This window comes from Diadema antillarum, unplaced genomic scaffold (genome assembly GCF_040938485.1).
Source record: "Diadema antillarum isolate AM-2024a unplaced genomic scaffold, OU_Dant_1.0 scf00000071, whole genome shotgun sequence".
NCBI classification, from domain to species: domain Eukaryota; kingdom Metazoa; phylum Echinodermata; class Echinoidea; order Diadematoida; family Diadematidae; genus Diadema; species Diadema antillarum.
The window spans coordinates 12,264,958-12,292,794 of NW_027270960.1; the positions used below are offsets into that span (position 1 = coordinate 12,264,958).

At 39.8% G+C, this 27,837-nt stretch overlaps 1 protein-coding gene across 1 annotated transcript; it reads right to left on the bottom strand.

The window, feature by feature from the left end:
- Nucleotides 1-22,420, bottom strand: LOC139717099 (uncharacterized). The gene is made up of 9 exons (XM_071628604.1): nucleotides 22,336-22,420; nucleotides 20,576-20,719; nucleotides 16,103-17,809; nucleotides 14,922-15,215; nucleotides 6,364-6,672; nucleotides 3,724-5,279; nucleotides 2,338-2,843; nucleotides 1,497-1,593; nucleotides 1-335 (listed from the first exon to the last, which is right to left on the bottom strand). The coding sequence occupies exons 2-9, from the start codon at nucleotides 20,631-20,633 to the stop codon at nucleotides 285-287; spliced, it is 4,578 nt and encodes a 1,525-aa protein (XP_071484705.1). The 5' UTR covers nucleotides 20,634-20,719; nucleotides 22,336-22,420; the 3' UTR covers nucleotides 1-284.
- Nucleotides 22,421-27,837: the final 5,417 nt, after the last annotated feature.

Sequence of the window (27,837 nt, forward strand, 5' to 3'; positions counted from 1 at the left end):
ATCTTTTAGATCATCTCTTAGTTCGTTCCAATAACTTGGTCCTGTATAAACCAAAGTATTCTGGGCGAAAATATCGTTGAACGCGATGAAGGGCAATTTGTCAACCAGATGCATTAAAAAGAAAGAACTAACTCGAAGCAAGACTTATTAATTTGAGTAAAAGTAGGCATTCTATCCTCACACTGCGGCTTCCCTCGTTGCTGTGTTGGCAGTATAGATCAAGCAAGGTTGGACTGAAAGGTACGCTCCTCCAGGCCTTGTATCATATGCGTGGCGTTCATCACTCAACAATAAGTACTTGGAATCTTGTAGGTCCTCGATGGATTGCGAAAGGTCTGTTTGGACATCAAAATATTTTGAGATTTTCTATGTCTTAATGACCCGTTTACAGGGGTATGGATATTCAAACCAGCCCGACATCCAAGAGTCATATACCTCACATGCCTCTTGGGCTTAAAAAAGATCCGTGAGTTATACAGCCCATGAGCTTGACACTAGGAAAATAAAACCCATGAGTCCCGACACTAGGCACAAAGGGCCCAGTGTCCGACACTATAGGCAAATAAGGCCCACGAGTCCGACACTGAGCAAAAAGACACATCCATCAGACCGACACTGAGCAAAAAGACACATCCATCAGACCGACATTGCGTACATTAAGCCCATTATATTGATGTAATGAGTGTCGGACTTGTGGGCCTTGTCTGCCTAGTGGTGGACTCATGAGCCCATTCTGCCCATTGTCGAACTCGTGGGCTGTATGACTCTCAGAGCTGTATAACTACTGGATTGGACTCGTGACTTGCATCCGATTCATACCCATCAATAGATATTTCCTACATATTGTGATTGCGTAGCTTTTAATGACAACCTGTTATTTCGTGTTGTCAATTTCAATGTAGTTTTCGATGAGTATTGTTGCAAATGTAAAATATTTGAAAAATATTCCAAACATTTCATAAACAAAAACAAAAATAACAAGTTAAAGGGATGAAAAGAAAAACCATTTCATTGACAATGATGCTCTATAAAGCATTGATATTTCAAGCATGTGGAGAGAAAGCTCATCAATTTCAACTTCATCAAACCTACAGTAAGGAGTATGTCACAGATTCAGAGCCCAGAGTGGTTTTTTTTTCTCGTTTCGGTTTGAGGTACAACGGAAAGCAACAAGAGCATTGAATAATTTGATAATAGCATCAAATCTACAGTCCTTTCATTCAGGTGACAAGTGTTATTGGACACACTTCTTTCATTTATTTGACTACAGAGAACGAAACAAATTGAGGGTGAGGTAATCTTGCAGTTATTTAGGCCTACTTGTTATTACCATAATGTATTACATTCAGCGCAGTTTGTACTGCCGCTGAGTGGTAAGAAATAAGTGCCAGATTGAAATCCGAGGCTGGTTCGTACTTTCATAAACTCTATCATGATACAAATCGGAGAGCTACAGCAAGAAAAAAATCTACTTACGGCCACAAAAAAATACTTACATGTTGGAGAGCTACCTCGATCCCGCCGTGTATGTTGTCCGCCTGAAAGTTGAGATACTGTTGTACTGCACCTCCTTCCTGTGTGCAGTTGATTATCCTAGGATGAGGAAAGCGGGATCGAGATGTTCGTTATTCTGTAGGTTTGTTAAAAATGAGATGTCATTCACTATTCCGAATGTTCGTTACATCGAACACTATTCCGTGTACCTGGAGATTCATTAGTCCGCGATTGAATATATATATATATATATATATATATATATATATATATATACATATACATATATACACGTATATATCATATAATTTGGGCATGGCGTTATTCCGAAGGTTCGCTATATTCTGAAGGTTTGTAAGTATCTAATAATGTTCGTTTTTCAGCCCAAACTGAAATCTTCGTTAACCCCCAAATATATGCCAATAACGAATCGTATTTCTTTTTCGTATAATCGAACCTTCATGATTAAAAAAAAAAAACCTATTTTCAATTTCGGAATATGGTTTACCTTCGGAATGACGAACCTTGATTTCATTTTCGGATTCGTAAAGCGAACCTCCGGAATAACGACCTGTAAAAGAGGAAAATCATGCTAAGTAATCGATGAAAATGCGAGCACTCTAATATAATTCTGCAAATGCGACCAATCCGAGCTGATTTTTTTTTTTTTTTTTTTTTTTGGAGCCATTTTGCCGAAATACAGTATACTTCCAAGAAGAGAGGCAAAGAGAGGGAAATACTACTAGTGGAAAACTATGGACGTGTTGCATACTACACAATGATATACTACGTGAATCATATAAGGGGGTGTTTTGAATGTAGAGGTAATCATGAACTACTCACCTTATGTTTGACATGTACCGGCTCGCTCTAAACCGCATGAGTATGTGAACCAACAATACTTCTTCAATTCTTAAGCTGATCAACTCCAGTTTTTCTAGACACGGCATATTCATTCTGGAACAATCCAGAAACAACTCGACAGCCTCTTCTGACAATCTTCCATTACACCCGCTGATAGTGAGGCACCTTAGCTTGCTGTCGGTATGTCTCAAGCCGGTGGCCACACTCGTTATTACTGCGTTCAGTTTGTCAAGGTTGGGATTATTTTCAACGGAGAGCTCCTGAAGACTAGGAAGAGATGCTATTAGTCCCACATATTGATAGGTGTGTTCGAGAGGTCCTACTGTGAGACGAGTAACGGTGATGAGCTTCGGTGTATCGCAGAAATTCAGCGACGACTCCCATATTTTCATTTCTCGTAGATTCTTGCATGACGCGAGACTGCGCCATAGTTGGTCGGTGAGTCCGTGCTCTAATTGGCAATACATCAGCTCGACAGACGTAACCTGAAAGAGAAAGTGCGAAACAGGACTTTGTCATTTCTAGCGCTGGAATTTGTTTTAATAACATGGCTGGTGCCACGTTTTCTAACATGGGGCCCACTTCAGACTTCTGGTGCCACTTCCGGGTTTCATCAGCTAACAAGCAAAAAGAGTTTATTGGAGTCAATTCTCTTATCAATCAATGACCTCCTTTAGGGCTCTTTCCTAGAATTGTAAAATGAATATAATTCCCTGAACAATTTCGTTATTCCAAAACTTTAATTCTCTTTCTTTTTCGGCTTTTAACCAAATTGTTGATGTAGTTCTGGCACGTGATGTTTTTTTCTTTCTTTTTCTGGCCAGCCCGGCTCTAATGTATATCTATTGAGAGAATTAGATTTTCCGTGTATGCGTTGTGACCAACTTAAAAATTACATGTATAAAACACACACACACACACACACACACACACGCACACTTGTATATTGTGTAAGTGCTCATTCGCAGGTTCAGCTTGCGACGAACCAGTATTGCAGGCTAAACAGAAAAAAAAAAATAGCCATGAGTATTTGAGATTTGCGGGCTTGTACATCAACGAAAAGCAGACCCAAAAACATTTCGTAGAACAGACAACCTAATTGTTCGACAGAAGAAGAAAAAAAAAAGTAATAATGCGCCAAAACGTATGTGATCACGTACACATGAGTGTTCGGAATTGTTATTGCCGGACAAAGAAAAACAAACGAACAAACAAAGAAACGAACTAAACGTTCAAAATAAGAAACAAGTCACTCTTTTATGTTTGTTAGTGACTCCATACACAGCATTACGCTGTCATGGAAATATCCTTTGACCAGTCTTGCTTTCACACACACACAAAAAAAAAAATCTTATTCACCTTTACTTGAAGACAAGAAGGTAGTTTCTGGACACCCAGCACTGCAATAGAAGTCGTAGACCAAAGGACAAGCTTGCCATCGCTGAGGAAGGTGAAAAGTTCCTCATCAAGGTTGGCTACATCTTCGTCCAAAGTGTTGGATTCACAGAAGCATTCTAGCATCAAATTTTGCATTTTTTGCCTCTTGTCTGCACTGGTCGCCGCAGCAGTGGTTGTCAGCACCGAGAGCCGTGGTTGAAAGCCTTGTCCAGCTACAAACCGGGTCATATTAGCGTACATCAATGGTGTTTCGCTCGAACTTAATCGTTCAAGAAAGCGCTTCAGCCTCTCTGAATCGCTGGAGAGGAATCTGGCAGCGAGGTACTCTTGTCCAAGTTTGTGGAAGAACTCGATGTAAGTCTTTGATGTGATTCCATCTTTTGCTAAGCGACGCACCGGTAAAGTCTGCTTTGAAAGAATCCCAAGCGCTACACCTTCATCAACCGCACCCCTGACTCCGTCAAAAGCAGACTCTTCAAAGACCAGAGTCTGATTGCTGCTTACAAGTCCTGCAAGAGCCACTTCTCCGAGAGAATCGAGAAGTGATTGATAGTCACAGTTGAGGTTCTCGTCCTTCGCCTGGGCGTGTGCTAGAAGGAACTGCATGATTGAATCGAAGAGCCCTGTCATCGTTGAAACGTCCTCGATGAATTGTTCCTCCCAGAGACAACATACCATGGTGCAGAGTAAGGGTATTTTGATCATTTCCACAATCCAATCCTCATGGCGTATGAACTGTTTTAGCTGATCACCTTCTGGTTTCTTTCCTTTAGCGTGGAAATACTTGTCAATGAAAGAATATGAGAGAGTCTGGGTGAATCCTTCTATTTCCATTTTGGTATAGGCCTTCACCAGCAAGGGTTGTCTGAAATCTTGCTCTAGGAAGGGGCGTGTTGTGACGACAGTTCGGCACCGTCGGTACTTCTTGTCCGCTAGGATGAGGAGAATGTCACTCTGGGACTTTCCTACTGTGACTCTGGCCTTGTATTCGTCGTAACCGTCGAAGGCGAATACACAGTCTTCCTCGTGGCGCCCGATGAAGTCCTCGAGAGACGCTGCCGTAACCCCATGGACGAGTCCGAGTGGTCCTGAGAGAGCAGCCTCACCAAGCGACATGTCTTTCTCAAGAGCTCGCATTTGGAAGGCAAAGAAGAGAGGAACCTCCGATAATGGGGAGCCTTCATCTTGGTTCAGCCAATCGTAAGCCAGTTTGGCCACGAAACAGGTTTTGCCTCTTCCAGCATGTGCAAGCATGAGAATTCGTCTCGGCAACGTATCGTGGACTTTCTCCCGAAAGACGTCAGCAACAGAGTTAGGAAGGATCCTTCTTTCTATTTCACCCGTGACTCTGTCTTCGATGTAGATGATGATGTTTGTAAACAGATTTTTTAAGTCGGCAAAGTCTGTAGGATCCCACGGTTTCCTTTGTATCTGACATGTAAATGTTCTGTAGTGCTCCCGAAGAGCCTTCCCTAAGCGAGCTATAGCATCAATCCCTTCGGCAAGGGTATCTACCTGGAAGCCTGGGATAAATGTGAAACGGGGGGTGAGATTAGCATTTCACAGAATACGAACTATGGACAAATGGATAAATGTCTTACTCTGTGGAAAGGGTACGGTAATACTATGCAATATAAAAGATTGTAGAGGATCACTTGTTCATGGATTGTCTTGGAACCTAAGAGAATTACGGCAAAATGCGGGCCCTACCTATGTGTATTATACGTTCTACGGCATCCGAAAATAAAACAACAACAAACAAACAAACAAGCAAACTTGTATTCAAGTTGCCATTGTTCATGCCCATCAAAGGAACCACACTGTTTTGGTGTTGTTGTTGTTGTAGAGACAGTTTAAAAAAGAGTATCATAATATTTTGTTTCACAAATACATTCAACTCATGTTAGAGTATTCATGTCTTGATAGCATGGAAAAATAATACTGGATGGACATTCATCATTCTTATCTCCCTTATCAAGAAAAAGAACGTACCCACCTTGATTAGACTTGATCAAACTGATGATATTCGGAGTTTAACCTACTTCAAGCAAATGTTTGATCGGTATGTTGATGATATGTATGTTTATATCTATACACTTTATCAACCCCTTTGGCAATCTTTGAATTTAGTCTCTTTAAATTTTTCTAAAATATCTTGTGCTTAGAGACATTAATGGTACATATATATTGATATTTAGAAAATCAATATCAATACAAAAAATGGGAAGATGGGTTGGACCTTACTTTGTATGTGGATTTCATTGTGATTTTAAAGAAATGTGATTTAAACGCCAAATTGTATGTGGATGTTTTACAGAAGAATCATTTCATCAAAGGGAATGGACAATGTTGTCTTCTCTAACAAAATACCAAGGATAACATATTCCTGCAACGAAAAACTTTTGATGTCATTCCCGTCTAATAGTTATTAAAGTAAATCAGTTAAAGTAACAATTTAAAAATAAGTGAAAAAATAACCAAAGAAAATGGGATTCCGTAAGTTGATAATACGCAACCATAAAATCACAGTTTCAATGAGAGTCAGAATTCACGTTAGAGCGCATGCGATTGTACTCAAGTGAGTTGAACAGAGAGGGTTTAGCTCACCTTCTACAATGGCGACATCAGCGAGATGTTTATCAGCGAGGAAAACGAGGCCTGCTCTAACGAGCGCCCTCTTTAGACAGACCCGCTGGTTCTCTGGTAGGATTCGTTGGCGCCACTCAAAAAGCATGTCGGTCGCTCCCTTGCACGTGACTCTGCCAAAAGCTCTACTCGATGACAAAAACTTCTGTACGTCACTTGAGGTGAAACCTAGGGTGCTGCCTAAGGCCCGAACCTGCTGCTCACCTTCGATGTCTTTGGCAATTTCGCTGAGAAAAATGTCCGAATTTTCAGCTTTCTCTCCAACACCCTCTGAATGATGAAATGCAATCAAACAACGTTCTCATAATCAACGACGCAAAATACCATTACAGTCGCAGTGCAGTATGTATAATGACAATTTAGCCGAAGAAAAGCTCTAAATTTACAAAGCATTCCTGTTCATTTTGTTAAATTCTTCTTGACTGTCAATATATGCTAGCTGAGATATCGAAAAAGTGTGCTCAAAATATGCACTCGTGACAGTTAAGTGCGAAAGTGTTTGCGAAAGGCGACTATTAGCGACGGTAAACAAAATAATGTCAGCGACTGATTTGTTGTCGTTGTTGTTGCTACAATTAGCAGCTGCATACCAATCCTTTACCAATCCCTAATATTAAAAGCTTGAGCAACCCTTCCCCAGCATTCCTATTTCTTCTGAATGCCATTGAAGAATGTTTTCGAGATGGATTTCTAGAATACGGATATTAATTTTTGTCAGGGAGAGGCACAACGTGCAGCTGCCCTTGAGGAACTGCTTTGCCACGTTGCTGCTGCTACAACTATCGTGCAAATCAAGAAAAAGAAAGAAGAGGTTCAGCAGTAGCAGGGTTTAGTAGCACCCTACTGGACTGGAGGGAGTCGAGATCCCCTCCTGGGGCATCGGCATGGACCTATACCTCGACCCCGAGGGGTTTTCGCCCTCCTGCTAGTTTTATCGGCATGGCGATCTACGTGACAAATTTCTCTCAATGGATCGATTTTATACAGTAACCGTTATGGTCACCTGTCGGTAGCATCAGAGAAGTACAAAGAACTTTAGCGACCCCGTCTTAGCGACTGTTTTGTAGGCAACTTTGCAGAAATGATAATTCACAAAGAAATTGAGAAATATTCAGAATTTATTTGCACCAAGAACCACTTTCCGACAAAGAACACTGTTTGAGATATTTCCTGCAACCTTATAAGGAGGTATCTCACTGAGCGGCGAACGTTTGCGAACGTAGCGAATTTGGGATTTCGCCAGGGTTCGTAAAGGGTTGTAAAAGGTTCGTTTGCAGTTGCAAGAAAGTTCGCAAACGGTTTTTATTGTCACAAGCAGTTTTTCTTGTCGCAAAGAAATTTTGAACATGTTCAAAATTTCTTTGCGAATTTGTATTTTCGCTAACAGTTGCAAACATTCGTAAGACACTCGTAAGAATTCGCAAACGGTCGTAATACGGTGTCGCTAACATTTTTATTGGATTCGCCACTGCTAGCGAACAAGTAGCCATATGTTTCCTATATACAAGCTCATGAAACAGGCAAGGTTCCACTCTAAGAAAGTTCTTGAAGCTCTTGACATCTCCAACATGTTATTGCTGCAAAAGCTTTTCATATTGACCAAAGTCTGTCCTCAGCAACAACCACTCTCTGACCCAAATAGTCTCTCTTTTCTTCTTCCTTTCTTGTTTTTCTTCATCTTCTTTCTCTTAAGTTGCACGATAGCTGTAGCAGCAGCCAGGCAAAGCAGCTCTTCAAGGATAGCAGCATGTTGAGCCTCTTCTTGGCAGAAATTCATTTTCATATTCTGGAAAGGTTCCAGGAACACTACCCCCTGGAAAACCACCCTCCGGATAACTACCACCCGGATAATTACCCCCCAGGACAATTCCCCCCTAGGGCAACTACCCCCCGGACAACTACCCTCCAATGGCAATTACCCTCCAGGGTAATTACCCCCTAGGACAACTACCCCCCGGACAACTACCCTCCTAGAGCAATCACCCCCTAGGGCAATTCCCCCTTAGGAAAACTACCCCCTGGATAACTACCCCTCGGATAACTACCCCTGGATAACTACCCCCTCGGATAACTACCCCCTGGATAACTACCCCCCGGAAAACTACCCCCTGGGTAACTACCCTCCGGAGAACTACCCCCTGGATAACTACCCCCCGGAAAACTACCCCCTGGGTAACTACCCCCCGGAGAACTACCCCTGGGTAACTACCCCCAGGATAACTACCCCCCGGATAACTACCCCCCGGATAATTACCCCTCGGATAATTACCCCCCGGATAATTACCCCCCGGATAATCACCCCCCGGATAACTACCCCCCCCCCCAGATAACATTACCACCAGGATAATTATCCCCATGTTAATTACCCCCTCGTCCGAAAACTAGACCCCAGATAACTTCCACCCGATAACTACCCCTTCCGATAACTTCCCATGGATGATTACCCCGGATAAGTAGGCCTACAACTCCCCCTCCCCTATAACTATCAAGAGGAAAATTACCCCCAGGACACTGCACCACGCCAATTACCCCCTGGGTAACTACCTCCCGGGTCATTGCCCCCACCCCCACCCCCAATCTTACTTTTAATATAAAAAAAAAAATCATTACTACAGGAAACGAAGTTCTTTGTATTATTTGCCAGGAATCACGGAGATGCCATACTGATACATCATCTTATGAAAACAACATCTTAAGGATTTACGATTTGTATCGTTTGCATTTAGGACGATTTATGTACAAGCTTAATTTCTCCCTCTGTATTTTGACTCTATGTTCATAAAAAACGAAGCTGTCCCTTCATATCCTACCCGGTAATCCAGTAAATGTCAATGCCTTTAACCAAAACTATTTTCGCTAAATCTGTATTTTCTTTTGCTGTTCCGAAATTTTGGATTTCTCTTGATAGTATAGTATTAAAAAAAAGTTTTAAGTTTGAATGCCTTTACCATTGAACTAAAGACATTTTGAAGAAATGTTACACTTCAGAATGAGTTAAACTTTTTGCAATATTTTTTTAACCACAATTGTCTATCGTTTACCACAACTCCATGTAACACTTCTTTATTTTGAGGCGCTTATATCTCATGCCTCACGTGCCCTGGTTTTGACCCATCATCTTCCTCTTCCCTCTCGCTTTTCTCTGTCCACCGTGAAGGTAGTCTATTCCTGTCATTCATAACTCACCTTTCCTCTTTCTCTCATTACAAGGGATTTATCTCGTGTGTGTTCATGTGCAGTGCACTCCCGTTAAAACGAAATGCTCAGGACCGGCAGTTTTTTTTTTTTTCGTTTTAACGAAATTTCGTTATAACCGAACAAATATAATATGCAATGTATAACGAAAAGAAGGAAACCACGCATAAAAAATTATGTTTGTTGAATCCTCATCATACGCTGGAAAGCTATGTGAAATGGGAGGATACCTTTTTAATTTCGTTTAAATATTACATTTTAAAAAGAGCATAAAGTTGTTTGTGTTGTCACACATGTGTAGAAAATGACGGTGTACGATTTGGTTACAGTTCGCTATTCCAAAGGTTTTTTCTTACTAAAGTACGTTACTCCGAAGGCTCCTTATTCCGAAGTTTCGCCATCCCCGGGATTCCGATGGTTTGTTTATGTGAAGGTTCGCATTTCCGCAGAATCATTATTCCGAGAGTTCATAATTTAGATCAAAATAATATATTGTTCATTTTCCGAAGGTTCGTTGATCTGAAAATGAAATGAGGTTCGTCATTCTGAAGGTTTATAAATCAAAAAAAGAGAAAGGTTCACTATTCAGAAAGTCCGTTGTTCCGAAGGCTTTTTCATCCGAAAATGAAATAAGGTTCGTTATTCCGAAGAAATTTTGTTAATGAAAAAAAAAAATGAGAAAGGTTTGTTATTTCGAAGATTTATTTATCTTAAGACGATTATAAGAATTGCAATTCTTAAGCTTTGTTAGTGTACTCTCCTTTTTCCACCATGGATTAACGATACTTTTTGTAATGTTTCGATTAACGAACGTTTTGAATTCCTGTCATTTTCGGACTAACGAACCGTATAAGAATAAGAATAAGGACCATATTTTATTATCGGATTAACGAACCTTTGGAATAACGCCAAAATGTGCTTAATAACAAACCCTCTTTCATTTCCGAACTAACGGACATTTAGTTGTATCAGAATCTGTGTGTTTTGTATTAAAGGACTTCGGAACAATGAAACAAACCTTATCTGAATTCATATTATTGTATTACAATAACGCAAGTTCCCCTCGGAAACTGTGCGTGATACACGGGAGTGAACATTCAATGATGCGTTCGCTCATGCAGAGACGCTTTAAAAATGCTTGTTCCGCTATGCATTTTCGAATGCGATCCGCATTTCGTTATAACGGAGCACATTTCTTCTGTTTTTCTTTGTCAGTGGCGGTCAGAAAAGACTTCGTGATAACGAAAATTTTGTTATAACCGTCTTCGTTATAAGCGAATTTTGTATACATAGACTTTAATGGCCATAATTTTGGGACCAGAAGTTTTGCTTCGTTATAACGAAATTTCGTTATAACCGCGTTCGTTGTAACGGGAGTGCACTGTATCTTTATTTGTGTACTTCGTCTCTCTCTTAATGTGCTTTCTTTGTATTGTTTCATCAATTTTGTAACTATTTAACTGTTATACCGTTAACGCTCATTTCAGAATTTCCCTACTGCATTATTGGCCATTAACAACTAGTATATCAAGGATGTGGGAAGAGATTGTCACCTCCTTGGTATGATCACCGCAGAGCATTACCTCCCTTGACAATTACTCCTTATTAAAATTAGGCTCCAAACAATCACCCCTCTTACAATAACTCTCCCCCAGAAAAGTACGTCTCTCATTATTATTTTCGAACAACGTTTGCTATTTGAATTGAAAAAAAAAAATCATATCATCTGGTTTTGGTCGAGACCTAACTTCAGGTTTTAAACTTCTTTTGGGTGAGATAATTAGAAACCCCTTACGAAATATTAAAGAGCATGTTATTCCAAGAAGGATTCAAGTTTTTGTGAAAAAAATACTCTTGAAATGGCCGGGATAAAACAGAGCAGCCCTATAATGTAAAAAGGATTCTGTCAACTACAACCCTTTATAGATCTATTCAAAAAGAGGGTGCAGGACAAAAGACTTCGTTAACAACTAGGGGTGTTTTGTAAAAAAAAAAAGAAATGCCGTTAAACTCGTAATATTTTACTCTTTCTAATGAGACTAACTTATATTTGAGCTGGATTTCCTCTTAAAGTGTCGGGAACATTTAATTTGAAAACTAGCACAATTCTACTTGTATGTAAAACAAGCTGTAATTTCACTCTTATGACAGATTAGGGCACCGTTTGATAAAAGTTGCCAGTTATGACATCTTGTTAATCTCTAATAATGTCAATAAAACCATGGGTTCTGCTTGATTGATAAGCTCGAGTCACTGACTTGTTACCATGGACCTGCTTTAATCGACCTCCAACGAATGGTAATTGTGTGGAACTGACAGCTTGTCAGGACTGATAACTTTCATAAAACCGTGCCCGGATCCTATCAGAAATTATGGCTTTATATCGAAGGGTCCCTCGCTAATGTTAACGGAATATGAATTGCAGTGAAATCAACTCTCCTTTTCTTATGTTTATCGTCTAATGTGTTGTAACGGTAGAAAATGACAAGCCAAAAGAGTAAATGTGACCGTGCACCTCAAAACGAACATAAAGTCGCACACACTGATTTTGCGTGAGGACTGAAAATAAGTGAAATGCCGGGGTCAACCTAGCCGAACTTGACTTTTTCATATTTTCTGAAAGAGCGGATCTTATTTTACATTATGCTAAAATTTGGTATCATACAACGTGCAGGAAAGTGTGTTTTCTTAGCACTTTATCTCGAACATTTTTGGTAGAATAGTGTGATTAGGCGTGTCTTTAGAATCCCTTTTTCATTTCTGAAAAACCTTGTCCACACTCATCACTTCCAACTCAAATAACTTTTGAAAGGATAGTGCTATACTGCTTTGAAAATTGGCATTAATTATGGACAGAATGTGTTAATGAGGCATGCTTAATTTCAGTTTAATCTGATAATCCCTTCATTGTTGTAAATCTGGTGGCTTACTTCCTGTTTTTTGTCCCATTCATCGCACAGCCAGCACGGTTTGGTAAAGATTAAGCGCTTGAATAGACACTGTACTTCAGAGCCTCTTTTCTCAGTTCCCACTTTTCCTGAGTTTGTGCTCTCTTTCCAATATTTAGATAGGTTAGGAGAGTCTATTTGATTTGAGTTATACATCATTTTAAAGCTTAAAGTATGTTCTTTCAGAATATGGTCTTAACTATAAAAATTCATATCTGGCGACTTTTTGTTTGTTTTGAGGTGCAGGGTCACAAATGATGACAGTGTAAGAGAAAGGTGCATCTTCTGATATGGTGTTATAAACTTATGGAAAAATTACAACGGGTGGTAACTTTCGGGGGGCGGGGAGGGAGGGTTGTCCTGTAGGTAAGTATCAGGAGGGGCGGGGGGGGGGGGGTTCGGGGTATGGTTATGGGGGGGGGGGTAGTAATCCGAGTGGTAGTTATCCTGGGGGTAGTTATCCGGGGAGTAATTATCCGGGTGGTAGTTATCCTGGGGGTAGTTATCCGGGTGGTAGTTATCCTGGGGGTAGTTATCCGGGGGGTAGTTACCCAGGGGGTAGTTCTCCGGGGGGTAGTTATCCAGGGGGTAGTTATACGGGGGGTAGTTATCCAGGGGGTAGTTATCCGGGTGGTAGTTATCTGGGGGGTAGTTATCCGGGGGGTAGTCATCCAGGGGGTAGTTACCCAGGGGTAGATATCCAGGGGGTGGATGTCCTAGGGGTAATTGCCCATGGGGGTAGTTGCCCTAGGACATGTAGGAGGGTAGATGACCGGGTGGTAGTTGTCCTAGGGGGTTATGGCCCTGGAGGGTGATTACCCTAGGAGGGTAATTGTCCGGGGGGTAGTTGCCCTAAGGGGGAATAGACCTGGGGGGTAATTATCCGGATGGTAGTTATCCGGAGGGTAGTTGCCCAGGGGGTAAGTGCCCGGATACGTCTGGAAATCCATCTTAATTGAACGGTGGTCACAAGAAATCTGAATGCAGTGGAAGGTTGTACGTTCGTTTTATGGTTCTGACTATACATAATCGCCTGGTACTTTTCCAGGTGCCAAAACATTCGAAAATTGTCGCAAGGTATTGGCAAACAGTTGCTAATATTTGCAAAACTGTCGCTAACATTTGCAAAACTGTCGCTAACATTAGCTAACAGTCGCTAATAGTCGCCACCTGTGTTTCGCAAACACTTTCGCAAACATTCGCTCAAGTGTTGCTTATTGTCGCTAAACATCGCGAAAAGTCCCTAACTGTCGCTAATGGCAGAAGCGAACCTTGATTTTTCGCAAACATTCGTCAGAAAAGTCGGCGAATCTCAAATTCGCTACGTTCGCAAACGTTCACCGCTCAGTGAGATACCAGCGAACCCTTTGCAACCTTTTACGAACTCTAGCAAAATACCAAAATTGCTACCATTGCAAGCATTCGCCACTCAGCGGCGAATGTTTGCGAATGTAGCGAATTTTAGGTTTCGTCAGGGTTCATAAACAGCTGTAAACAAATTCGAAAACAGTTTTCATTGTCGCAAACAGTTTTACTTGTACCAAAGCAATTTTGGACATATCCCAAGTTTCCTTGCGACAATGAAAACTGTAATAGTCTACAAACCTGATTGCAAATGTTCATAAACCCTGACGAAACAGAAAGTTCGCTACATTCGCAAACATCCGCCGCTCAGAGAGATATCCCATTTAAGGATCTACACAAATACACGCATTTCATCACGTATTACAGCTCTTTATAATTCATGAGTAATGAAGATTCTGTAGAAAGCTCACAGCGAATGGATAAGTCAGCTGTTCACAGTGACAATCTGAATTTGATTGTGTAGATAAACAAAGTACATTGCAGACCTCTTTGATTGAATTTTTCAACAAACTGAACAATAGCCATTCATGCAGCACTTACTATTTGAATATCACTGAAATTTCTGCTTGTCTGTTTTCGACAGGTCACTGCTCTTCAAATTAAAAATATAAATCTATCTCTTAAAAAGTGTGTGGTTCCGAGGCATGGCAGACCATTGCTAACTGTGAAATGGCTTACGATCTTCTTATTGACTCTTCAAATTCTTTGCAAACCTTTTATAACAAGGACTTTTCCTGACAACAAAAAATGCATGCAAAGTGCATCCAAGTATTGAACTGACACAATATGAAAGCGAGATATCATTAAAGCAGAGGGGTCAAGATGTGCTCTGAAAGAGTTTTACCAGTTGACGCCTTCTGTTACATGTATTTGTAAGAGCGCAACTGCTTAAAAAACATGTCGGAATAAGGAACCCGTGGGATTCGAAGCTGTCATCCACTGGTACTGCCAATATGTCAGACGGATGGGTTACACTAGTAAAGTAGCATAGATATAACAGCAGTGTCTTACCAGAACTTGTCAGCTGTACGTTAGGAAAGAACTGTTCAGCTAACAAAACAAGTCCTGCTTGCTGCAACGCTTGTTTTAACAGAGGGCGCTGCATCTCGGTTGAAACTCCCTGTCGCCACTTGGTCAGCATGTCGTGAGTTCCTCGAGCAGTCTTTGTCCGTCCCATGTCGTCTGTCTCAGCGAAGCGTATAACATCGGCCCGGCTAAAGTGGAGTGCGTAACCGAGGGCTTCTTTATCTTCATCAAACCCAATGGCTTCGGCAAGATCCAGCAATTCCAGGTCTGTTAAGCAACCTAAAAGATGATAATTAAAAAACAAACAAACAAGGAACAAGAATAAAGGTTTGTTGGAACATAAACAAAACATTAACAAAGCAAAGTTTTTGTTTTCACCACGCATGAAAATTTACCACAGCAAACAGATTATTTTAAGTATGAATTGCATTTCTTGTACCACCATATTCCCTTCTACATGACGTCATCTTCCCTATAGGTGATTATAATATCAAAGTACTGAAATTGATGATTTTATCGACTTATCCCCATTTAGAAGAGTTGTAAACTAAAGTGGCATTTCGCGCAATATATAATCTGTTCGAGACAGACACAATATAATTTTGTCCGTAAAGGAATGTAAAGAAAGAGACATACAGTCCATAACTGCTTGTGTCTATTTTTTCCAAACGCCGGTCGAATGACTTTTTCCTGTAAATTCAGACCAAGTCTGCTTTACCTGAGACTGCCTAATCACCAATCGAATCGGTACTCCGGATAATTTCCTGTCAATCCAGGAAATTGTATTCTTCGCCCGGCAGTCACAATGTCATGTAAGAATGGAAGAGATAATGAGAAGCCTAAAGATAGATAGATAAGAAAGGCAGATAGATAGATAGATAAATAGATTGATATAAATATAGGTAGATAAATAGAGAAATATCGTTGTATGGTTGTCAATGGGGGAACGCAAATTTGCAATAGTCCCTGAGACAACATTACGAGACGCAAAGCAAATACGCTATTTTGAAAAGAGAAGCATAGAAACAACCAAACTACAAAGGAGACTTCACCTATATATGTACAGTATGTTTAGATGTATAATGAGATGTAATTTTACATCTTTTATAATTCTGTTAGTAATGTTAATGACAAGCTACTTAGACAGTATAAGAAGAAGCAATTACCTGATGCATTTGTCACTTGTGTTTGAAGCGTTTGGGCAGCTTCTGTGCAGGGAAATGACACGTTATGCGGTAATTTTTCAGATGTAGCCTTCAAATTGGACGGTTCAAGCAGAGTGCTGTCTTCGTAGATCTTGGACCTGTCTTGCACGGGAACATGAACATCTTTATTACTTGTGTTCTCATTGTAGTTGGTTGATAATTCTTGTGTCGAATGGCTGTGAGCTGGGGTATATAAAGCTTCCTCTTCGTATACTTCAGACATACTACTACCTTGTATACATTTCACCCTATTGCAGCTGGCATCTGTTACCTGTGGCGAGAGTTGATCATCAGCCTGTGTAAACGGAATTCTCTCTACGTAGATCTCTGACCTGTTACGACTTTTTCTTGTCTTCTCTTTGACGATGGTAAATGATTGTTGTGATGATGATTCCGTGTCGGCTTGTTCAGATAAAGTGGTATCTTCATGAAATTCAGACCTGTTACCAGATGATATGTAGCTCTCCTCCTCACTGTAGCTGGTATCTAGTACTTGTGGTGTGGGTTGAGGGTCCCGACATTGTCTTCTGGTCTGCTCATTGGAGATGGTAGATGGAACTTGTGACGAGGACTCCTTGTCAGCTTGTTCAAATAAAGAGGTTTCTTTGTGAAATTCGGACCTGTTACTACCTGGTAATTTTTCCCCCTCACTGTAGCTGGTATCTGTTACCTGTGGTGAAAGTTGATTATCACCCTGTGTAAACGGAATTGTCTCTACGTATATTTTGGATCTGTCACTACTTTTTCTTTCTGTCTTCTCACTGAAGATCGTAGATGGCACTTCAGCTTGTTCAGATACAGCGGTTTCTCCGTGAAATTTGGACCTGTTACTAGCTGGTATACTTTCCACCTCACTGTAGCTAGTATCTGGTACATGTGACGAGAGTGAATTATCAGCCTGTGTAAACGGAATTGTCTCTACGTATATTTTGGATCTGTCACTATTTTTTCTTTCTGTCTTCTCAATGAAGACCGTAGATGGGACTTCAGCTTGTTCAGATACAGTGGTTTCTTCGTGAAATTTGGACCTGTTACTACCTGGTATACTTTCCACCTCACTGTAGCTGGTATCTGGTACATATGACGAGAGTGGATTATCAGCCTGTGTAAACGGAATTGTCTCTACGTATATTTTGGATCTGTCACTATTTTTTCTTTCTGTCTTCTCACTGAAGATGGTAGATGGGACTTCAATTTGTTCATATAAAGAGGTTTCTTCGTGAAATTTGGACCTGTTACTTGCTGTTATAGTTTCATCCTCACTGCAGTTGGTATCTGGTACATGTGGTCTGGGTTGAGGGTCAGCGGCCTCTCCCTGGATCTCTGACCAGTCCCGACATTGCCTTCTTGTATTCTCATTGGAGGTGGTAGATAGTACTTGTAACGAGGATTCCGTGTCAGCTTGTTCAGATAAAGAGGTTTCTTCGTGAAACTCGGACCTGCTACTGTCTTGTATACCTTCCCCCTCACTGTAACTTGTACAATGCAGCGATGTGAATCCGGAGTCATATTGTGTAGATGTGGGAATCTCGTCGTAAACTTTGAGAGTATCTTGGGTATGACTGTCACTGGGTTCGGAATGTAACTCGTCCTTTCGACTATTCGACGGTGATTTGGTCGTAGCTACCAAGACGACGTTACTGTGTAGAGCATCGTAAGTAGCTGCTCCTGTTCATGATTGCAAAACAAAATGCACACTCCTTTAATCTATTTTTGTTGCACTATTGTACTGAGCTATGATCAACGGTATCGTTTCATGAGAACATCTTAGTAAATGTTTTGTGACTTTCTTTCGAAACCAATTTGAAATATCAAAATTATCCCACAGATGTCTATTCATTTGTTCATTGGTGCCACCAAGGAGGTATCACACCTCCATGGCGCAATCAATACTCTTGCTGTGAAATGTTACTGATATATAATTCGCAATCATGAAAACTTTTTATCTAGTTAACTTCGCAGATCATTCAAGTAACTTTTTAGGTCACTTATGACTTGTTCAAAAAAGGTTTAATTATGCAAATAGCATTAACTTTGTGTTTTGCTCTCTATGAGTCCCATGAAATAGCAGTCTGTCATTTAGTGTGTTCAGTTTATGCTTTTCCCTTTTATTGAAAAGTATTCGCCTGAACTAGATATCTAAAGCCTTCCATCATGTTCACCTTTGTTTTTGCACTAAATCATAATAACACTGATTTAACTGCCTTTACTTTTGCCGATCATTTTCCCCGCACCTACAGTTAGAATCAACAATGAATTTTAATAGCCTGTTATTATCCCATGGTTTCGAGTGACATATATATGCAGTTCTACCGTATTGCCTTTTTATTCGCCATCGGCCGTTAAGTTTAACATATCATAAATATAGGTAATGTAATTAATCAGTGTCGTCATCATAGAATTCGCTAATCATAACTACATAATATTCATCAAGTTGGAGAATTAGTCGTAAAATGCCGTGCAATTTAAACAAAATCAGCAATAAAGTTACTGATAAATTTGGATATCTCTAGTTTCATAAAATGAAAGACTTAAAGTTGCATATACATAGTTTAAATTTCAATTTTTCCCCATTTAGATCTCTAATCATGTGTCAAATTTGCAAAACAAATCAAGAGTTCAGTTTACCATTGTCTAATTTTTCATTCAGAGCTACAAGATGTTATATAGTGTATAATATGGTCTAATTTGTTTTAAGTATGCTCGCGTGAGGCCGAAATGATATTATCATTCCACGAAAAACAAAACAAAACAAAAAACATTGGATAAATATTGCAAGTGTGTAATCCCAGTATAAACGTTTGGGTTTGATGTCTATACAGGTGAACACATAAGAGTAGGGAAAATGACAATATGCGAGAAAGGGACTTTGGAAAGATTAATGAAGGGCTAGGAGGAGAGGAAGAGTAGGAAATGAAAGGATGAGAATGGATCGAACAAGTGAAATAAAAAAGAAGCAGGAAAATGAGATTAGGCGAAACTAAAAATCTAGAATTGTCGATATACAGCGCCTGGCGTGCCTCCGCCAATATGCATGGTTCTCCAAATAGTTCTACAGAGTAGGCCCTACGATTTGACAATGTGACAGAGCAGTTCCACATACTGTAATTGGCAAAGAATTAAAATGACATGTTTGTTACAAATGTGATGAGTGTTAACTTTCATTGAACAAGGTTTCATTTGGATTTGATATTATATATATATATATATAATATATATATATATATATATATCTTTTTTTTTTTAACAGAGAGCAGGTTCTCACGACTAGAGCATTTTCACCTGAGCTTTGACTCTTGCCCTTTGACCCCTCGTCCACATTTCTTCAAATAATCACTAACTGGTACCATGCATTTTCATGACAATACTTTAAGGTATTTTCAAACTTTGGGAAAAATTGTGACAATTGAACATTTCCTTTGACCTTTGACCCCATGGCCAAAATCGCTTCCAGAATCGTTGCAATGTGCAGTAATGCATGTCTATATACCTATAGTTTTACAAAGTTTATGCCTCGAGTAATCTCCAAGTATGGAGAAAAGTGTAATTTCAGCATTGAATAGTAGAATTTCAGAATTTCAACCTGGTCTCCGATCCTAGACTTTTACCCCATGACCAAGAACGTTCCCAGTGTCCGAGAGAATCTCATCTGGTTAAGCCTACATTGTGTACACTACATTTCAAGGAAATACCCTTAGGCATTGGTGCGATTTTAAGGATTTGACCTTGACCTCTGACCCTTTATCTTTCACCACGCCATGACCCAAGAGTCCCAAGAGAATCACTGAAAGGTAGTACATGCATATTTACTAGGTTTCATAAAGATGCCTCGAGACATTGAGAAAAAAGGATGAAATTTTAGCATTGATCACATGACCTTTGACCTTCGACCTGAGACTCCGTGGCCCAAAACTTACCCTAGAGAATATATATCGAGTAATACATGTGTATCTACTCTAAGTTTCAATAAAATACACATTGAATTGCATAAATATGGGATAAATAGTGACATTTAGAGAATTTTACATTGACCTTGACCTTTTGACCTTGAGCATGTACACCAAAACGATGATAGGCACAATTTCGTACATTCATACATATACATGTACATACCATATCCCAAGATCCCAAGTGTCATTGGGATACCTCAAGCAGTTTTAAGCTATGCTGTTCACAAACCTGATTACGGAAGGACGGAAGGACGGAATGAAGGACGGACGGGTCACATCCCGAAAACACTTCGTCAGTTCGTGGCGTAGGCATAAAAATGGAGTTGGTGTGAAAGTATGAAGAACTGGAGAGCTACCATCATAAAACAGAAACATTATACACAATGAGGGAACTACTTTAGAAGGAGGATGGTGCAGAGAAGGAACAAAAAAGAAAAGAAAAGAGGGCTAAAGATGTAGGAAGAGCAAGCATTATCAAACTTACTCGTCTCCTTGGATTGCAGATTGTAAGTCCGCCGTTTAGGTCTTAACTTCTTCAACATGTTTGGTTACAGCGCTATTCCGCGTCGTAGAAAAAGTTACATGCTGCAAGCTGCCATCCCAGCATAGTGAAGCCCGAGATCCTAGGCTGGGCAATAAGATTATGACGATGAAACATATCTCTTATTTAGCTCTCAAAACAATACAACTTAAAAAGACGAGTTTCCACTGTAATACAGTTATATAGTGATCTAGTTATCTAGTGATCTATAGTTACCTAAAGTTTAGCTATCTAGCACAATATGCATTGCGGAATTTTTCATATAGCGCATATGGAAAGTGAAATTATTTTATTCACAAGTTTGGATTTCCTGATTTTAATGGCCCCATATTAAATAATCATTTCCTTTTGCGAAAATAATGAAGAACACAATAGTCATTTTCTATTCTTTTCATACGAATGTTATCATAGGAATATACATTACGTTAGTTTATCGCAGGATTGATATCGATAAGGAACATTTTTTTACCAACATAGCAGACAGCATGCTTATTTTCTTTTATCATGCCGTGATTTCAGCTTTGTCGTAATAACCGCAATCTAAATGCTCAGAAGTAAGAAATGCAATTTAATGTCCCTGTTCTGGGTGTGTCTTCATTCTATACAGTGTTGTGAGGGTGAGGTAAGCAGGCTATGAGAGGTTTTGCCATTGAAAGTAGCGACACATGGACTTGTTGAAAAAGATAATCCTCAATTTTCGATTACGAAACCCTAGACGTTCAATGGAGGCGTCCAAATTGTGCCATATATGATTCAGGAGAACAAGAGGACGTGCATTATCAAGATAAAAAAGATGATAATGATAATAACCATGATAACACTTATTTCTTCCCCTTTATTGTCAGTCTCAGTAGTGTCATGATTGTTTAATATAACTAAGAAGTCGCGATAGTGGTAAATCTGTCAGCTTCATTGGTGGATAATATTCTTTAATTGTAAGGAGAAAGATATAAACCCCTTTCTTATAATTTGGCTCCCACCCTCTACACTCATCATTAAGGTGAGGTACGCCACCGTTTGACCAAGGAGGTATATCTCTCATACCTCCTTGGTTTGACACTATGCTACATGGTGCCATAACTCATTCACATCGCGACATGTATCATTTAGTGACTGTCAAAGCCGAGAACAAAAATGCCTCCAAATGTTGTACTGTCCATGGCTAATAATGCACTATGTCATATGCCTTTGAATACATATTATATGTCATGATTTAAAACATGTCTTGAAATCACACTGGACTTTATAATTCATAACTAAGGCCGGGCGTTTTCATGACTTCATCGTAGGCCCTACATGGATTCAAAGCATGAAAAACATAGATTACGTGCATTAGATTCTTTGATTTGAAAGTACTATAAATGCGATGGTATTATACGTTCACACACTGTTAGCGGCAGTTTTACGCTCATGCACTCAGAAGGCACCATGCAGTGCTACTTTGTGACATGTATACATACAAACCGAGGAGGTGTTTGGCGAGCAAAGCACGTCATTGCACAAACTAAATACATCCCACTGCAGCTTGCGGGGGCTTAGTGCACTGGCAACACAAAACTTTGGCATCAAAACGACAACGAAATGATATGACAATTGTAAGTTACCCTAAACACAAAACACTAAACTTTGACATCGCTTTTGTCTATACTTCGACATTAACTTAGTGATCTCTAGCCTGCTATTGAAACCTCTGTTGAGTTTACCTCTTATTCCATACACTGAAGACACATGCAATCCACGTATTGTCATTAGATTCCAGCGGTTAATCCTTGCCGGTGTCGTGGTGTGCTGCGAGCGCCAAGATGGACGTCGTTCAATTCATTACCCACGGCAATTCCAGGGCTCTTGATAGCGGAAGTGGTAGACGCACGGGAACTCACATAATGGGCTGGTTTTTTTTTTTTAAACTACGCGATCTCACAGGACGTGAACAGTATGATTCAAATATACGTTATTTGAATGGCAGTCTTTCGAGAGATACGCTGATGCATGATGACAAAGTAGACGGACATAGCGGTGACTTTTTCGTCACACTTTGTTCACTGAGGATTTGACATTTTGAATGAGCACCTTGTACCGTGACGTCTTATATCACAATACCTGACTGTTAATAACTATAGGTATTCACGGAGCTCCCTGTTATATGTGATTATAGTTTTCGAAATGAAGAGTTTTTTTTAATGACCTTTGGTAATTGATATCGATTAAAAAAATAAGTTTCCCGCGCTTTTCGAATCATTTCAGTCACTTGCGATCTCGTGACTGTTTTTGTGTTATACGATCAATACTAGAGTACTGCATCATCATCTGGCACTCGTCCTTAACACAACATCAAAATACCGCGATCGAACAAGTACAAAAGCGAGCGTGATAGGTGAGGGAAAATAATTATCGTGATAGTGTGTACCCTTTTTATAACAGCAACTGGACTAGCTCAGGCAATATAGGAAAAAAAAAACACATGAAAAGAAAATTCTTGTGTATCCCCCACAATATCATATTTTGCCGTCCAGAATCATATACGTCAATAGAAAGTACACGGACCAAGTTATTCTTCGGGTGTACTAAATGCGCTAGTTAGATTTTGGGAATAAGTCTTACAAAGATTGAAATAAGCATGATAATAGGAAACCATTTTTTTTTGATTTTTTTTTTAATGCAGAAACGTTGGCAAATATGGTAGGCAACTTACATTTGTCGACCACTTTAAGAGAGTGGTCCCCGATTGGTTGACAGTGTTCAATGGTGTTCGTATTGCGCTCAGCAACCATGCTAGTAAAGAGTACATCTATTTTTGGACTGTGTGGAAGTAGTTTCACGAAAACTGTAAGTATTGAAACGAGTCAGAATGGTTTCGCCAGTCCTATACCCAGACAACTTCAGTTCATGGATTTAATGTTAGGGTAGGAGGAGGATCCTGAAGCTATGATACCAGCTCTTCCCTCACACAGTCAAAGCAGAGAAACAGTAGAAGGAGACGTTATAGACAGCACTGGGCGAGGCCATGGATGTCCATGCGGGAGGGCGCTGTTTTAGGATTGTGAATCTCATAGTAGAGCTAGAAATGGAAATAAGGGGAGACTTTGTGGCTTACTGTAAGATTCAACCAACAATGTTGCATGACCTGCAGTAGTATAGAGTATAATTCATGTATATACTACGTAAAGCTGGCATGTAATATTTCATATATATATTTCATATTGTATGTGAAATATATACTGTATATTATACAGTATCTATAGGCCCATGCTTCATATAAGAGTGTGAAACATGACTTGAACGGATACAAGCAAGCGGAGTGATATACAGTGGTACATTTCGTTTTCAGAAAGCATTATGCAGATCTCAAGAAGATCGTATTTTGGCACACATTTCTTTTTTTACTATACAATGTATGATTACTATAGGTCCTCAATTGTTGTACAGTCTTTTCATTTCACTATGTTCTATTTACCTTATTCTTTGTTATCAAGGCAGTGAAACATATGTTTTGTCGAAAAATGAAATAAACTTTGAATTGAATTGAATTGAATTGAATAGTCGCCGAATGTTGGCAACCATTAAACAAAATGTTACAACCTCTGACATCTAACTGCCGGTCAGTGAGTTCAGAGGTCGCAAATGGACTTGGCTTTAATATCTGCATTTCATGGGGCCTTAACGGAACAATGATTGTAATGAAGGGATAATCCACTAAAGCCCCTTTCACAGTTGGTTTGCAACAAGTTTGCGGCCGCCTGCAACAGTTGTTTTTTTCGGGGTGTTGCACGACACGTTGCCACTGTGCCGTGTGCCAGACCGGACGACAAACACGTTCTAAAATCATGAACATCAACGTCGATGAACACTTCTGAACAGAAATAAAATCAAGTTCGTATAATTCATATCGCAATCACGTCAGCATGGTCAGTATAATGCGCCATAATGATCAGAATATAAACGGTAACTGTTTTCACATGAACTTGCATTTTTGATCAGCATACTTCATAAACAAATTTGTTTATATTTAAGCATAAAACCACAGAAAAACTGAACTGAAAAAAAAATGATCCGGTGTAAAAATCTACCGCGTCTGGAGTTTGAATTACATGCATTGACAAGAACTTTATTTGGCTGTAGAGAACAGGCAGCATGTTCAATGAGAGAGGTGACGAAAAACAAAATAATGGAGTATGCAATGTTGGTTTGTTGATACAATTTAGAAAATCATAAACAATGATATCATTGAAATCATATGATTGTGAAATACTCTGGTAGTTGGTATGATCAGTATAAGTTGCAGTGTAACTGTACTACACGATGTAGTATTTTGTTTTTTAGTCAAACAAAATTGACAGAAAAAAATATGAAATAGGGAAAATTATTGGCGTTTTGGCGGGTGATGTCAGCTGAAGGATCATTAGATAGATTTACGTTGCCTCTGACATGTCTGAGGACAGGCACATGACAGCTTTTGTAATAAAACATAGGGTGCTCCGAGTACCGTTCGGGTAGTTCGTGTTCAGGGTGGGGATGGAGCTTTGGCACCTTTATTTCCCCTCTGTTATCAGCCTCCTCCTCCACCTCCTCCTCCTCCTCTTCCTCCTCCTCCTCCTCCTCCTCTTCCTCCTCCTCCACCTCCTCCTCCTCCTCTTCCTCCTCCTCATCCTCCTTCTCCTCTTCCTCCTCCTCCTCCTCCTCCACCTCCTCCACCACCTCCTCCTCCTCTTCTTCTTCCTCCTCCTCCTCCTCTTCCTCCTCCTCCTCTTCTTCCTCCTCCTCCTCCTCCTCCTCCACCTCCTCCTCCTCCTCCTCCTCTTCCTCCTCCTCCTCCTCCTCCTCCTCGTTGGTGGCTCCGTCTGCTCCCTTGGCTGCTCCGCCGGCTGCTCAGCTTGCTTTTCGATGATCACTTGATCCTATATGCAGCAACGGCCCTCCTCTATCAAACAACTTTCTTTCTTTTTTTCATTTTCATTTTATTTCAACACGGTGATAAAAAGGAACTTGCTCAGCCATCCGCTGTTATTCTGCAAGGCCGTGCATGTTACAATATAACAGAACAAAACATAGATTCAGTAAATTCAGCATAATGATTAAAAAAAAAAAGACAAAAAGAGAAAAACCCAAAGAGAGAGAAAAAATACATATCTACATAATGACAGCACATGAAAAAAGAAATACAGACATTGACAAGAGATTGACATAAAACAAATGTCAATAATACTAGGATACTTAATGATATATTGATATACAGTGGATATTAAACTACAACTGCTGCTGTTTTAAATGAAACCTGAAATTATTAAAACTCATAACCTTGACATTATCTGGAAAATCATTCCACACTTTACATCCTCTGTATTGTAAACTTCTCATCATTTAACACACCAATTCTCCTGTCAGGTGGATGTAGTCGCAAGCACCATTTATAAGGATACGTCAGTACATCACAGATGCTTTTCTCAGTGAATTTTAAAACCAACATGCCCTGTTGGTACAAATGACCCTTTTCTGCCCATGCGCAAAGTATGCCCTCGAACTGGTTTATTGTGAAAGGGGGATTAAACAAGACCACATTACCCACGCATCATTTACCCGGGAGATGCGTAGATAACCAAGCCATTCTGGGCACTCGCAGCAACAACTGCGAAAAGGCCCAAGTGCAAAACGACTCCATTTCATTACTTTTGTTGTACTTTACAGTTAAACACGAATGTTGATCCCTTACTGAGCGCACCTATGGGATATAAAAATGGTGAATTGGCATCAAAGCAACAGTTCCCTGGTTTGTACTGCTCTATGCTTCATGACAGGGGTCAAAATGACCGGAGTGTTGTATGAGGGCATGAAGATGAGCTTTGGGGCAACTGCCACGGATATCGGGATGGCCACGGGGTTGATGAGCCTCTTCATGCATTGCTCAAGTAACACCGAATTTGTTAGATTCTCAGAGTGAATTGGTAATTATTTTCTTCCTCCATATGACTATTCACAGATAATATACAATATTTACTCATCGTTATAGTATTAAACTCTATTATTTTATTCAGTCACATGTCTACAGTGCACCTTGATCTACATGTCTAGTTTGACTATTCGCAGACGTATATTGCATTATCCAGAATAAGGATATGACATCCATATGACTGAAATAACACTGTCTCGGTGCAAATCGAACTGACGCACAACCTTCTCAAGGAAAAACTATTGTGACATTTGTACATTATTTATCATTACAAATGACTGAAAATTCTCCCTGACGATCATCGATGGCTGCAAAGGTTACGCTCCTCAGATATTCAAAGGATTCGGCGGAAGCTCCAATGTTCCTGGTGCTAAGTAACTAGCCGTCGCGGAATGTTTTTCCAACATGTCTTTTCCAGTTGATACCCAATTTTCTGCCTAGTGAGGCGATAGTAAACTCGTAAGACAACTTTTGTGGTTGTTGATGTTGAGTACAATTAAAAATGAATGGTCATTTCCCTGATGACGAATCCAACACAAACGAATGGCTTCCTAAAGCAAAATGTAGTTATAAGAACGATTTACATCAATACACAGAATACAATCTGTTAGACATAATCCTTGAACAAAATAAATGTCAACTTGAACTTTGACCTTTAATCCTTTTGACCCATTCCGGAGTTGGAGAAATGTAGCATACATTATACAATATAATACAACATAAACGATTACTATTGGCAGTATAAATACACATGAAATAAGAGACTAACTAGAAACAAAGTTATAAGTACAAATATAAAAAGATAAAGTACAAGAGGTGAAAGCAATACAAGCCCTGAAATAAATTATCTACTAAACTTCTGTAATATCACTTTAACAAACTTGGCAAGTTTAGACATTACCTTTATGCTTTTAGAACTAGATAATTCATACATTTTCAAGGTGTTCGCACGAGTTTTCAGTAAAAAAACTCACATGAAAACAATGAAACTCATCACCCACCAAATCAACAAGCGTTTATTGCACGAGTCAAATATCAGACGAAATACCTCTCAAAACTTCTCGATAATGCCAACCCGAATGATAAAGTAAGACCATAAACCTTGAAATTTCGTTAAACCGTCTGAAGATGTTTCCAACGAATGGATTTGACATGATATAAATAATAGTGTTCACGCACCTTTTTTAAGGAAATGTTTTATCATGGTAAGAAAATCGTACCACCCTATATCAGTGCCGAATCGACTACCTTTATGCAGGAA

Bases quoted from the DNA above. Each gene is read 5' to 3' on its own strand.
- LOC139717099 (XM_071628604.1), bottom strand. From the start codon at position 20,633: ATGTTGAAGAAGTTAAGACCTAAACGGCGGACTTACAATCTGCAATCC. The intron at 6,673-14,921 runs GTAAGACACTGC...TTCATCATTCAG, and splicing joins CGTACAGCTGACAAGTTCTG to AGGGTGTTGGAGAGAAAGCT. The intron at 2,844-3,723 runs GTAAAGGTGAAT...TTTCTCTTTCAG, and splicing joins AACTACCTTCTTGTCTTCAA to GTTACGTCTGTCGAGCTGAT.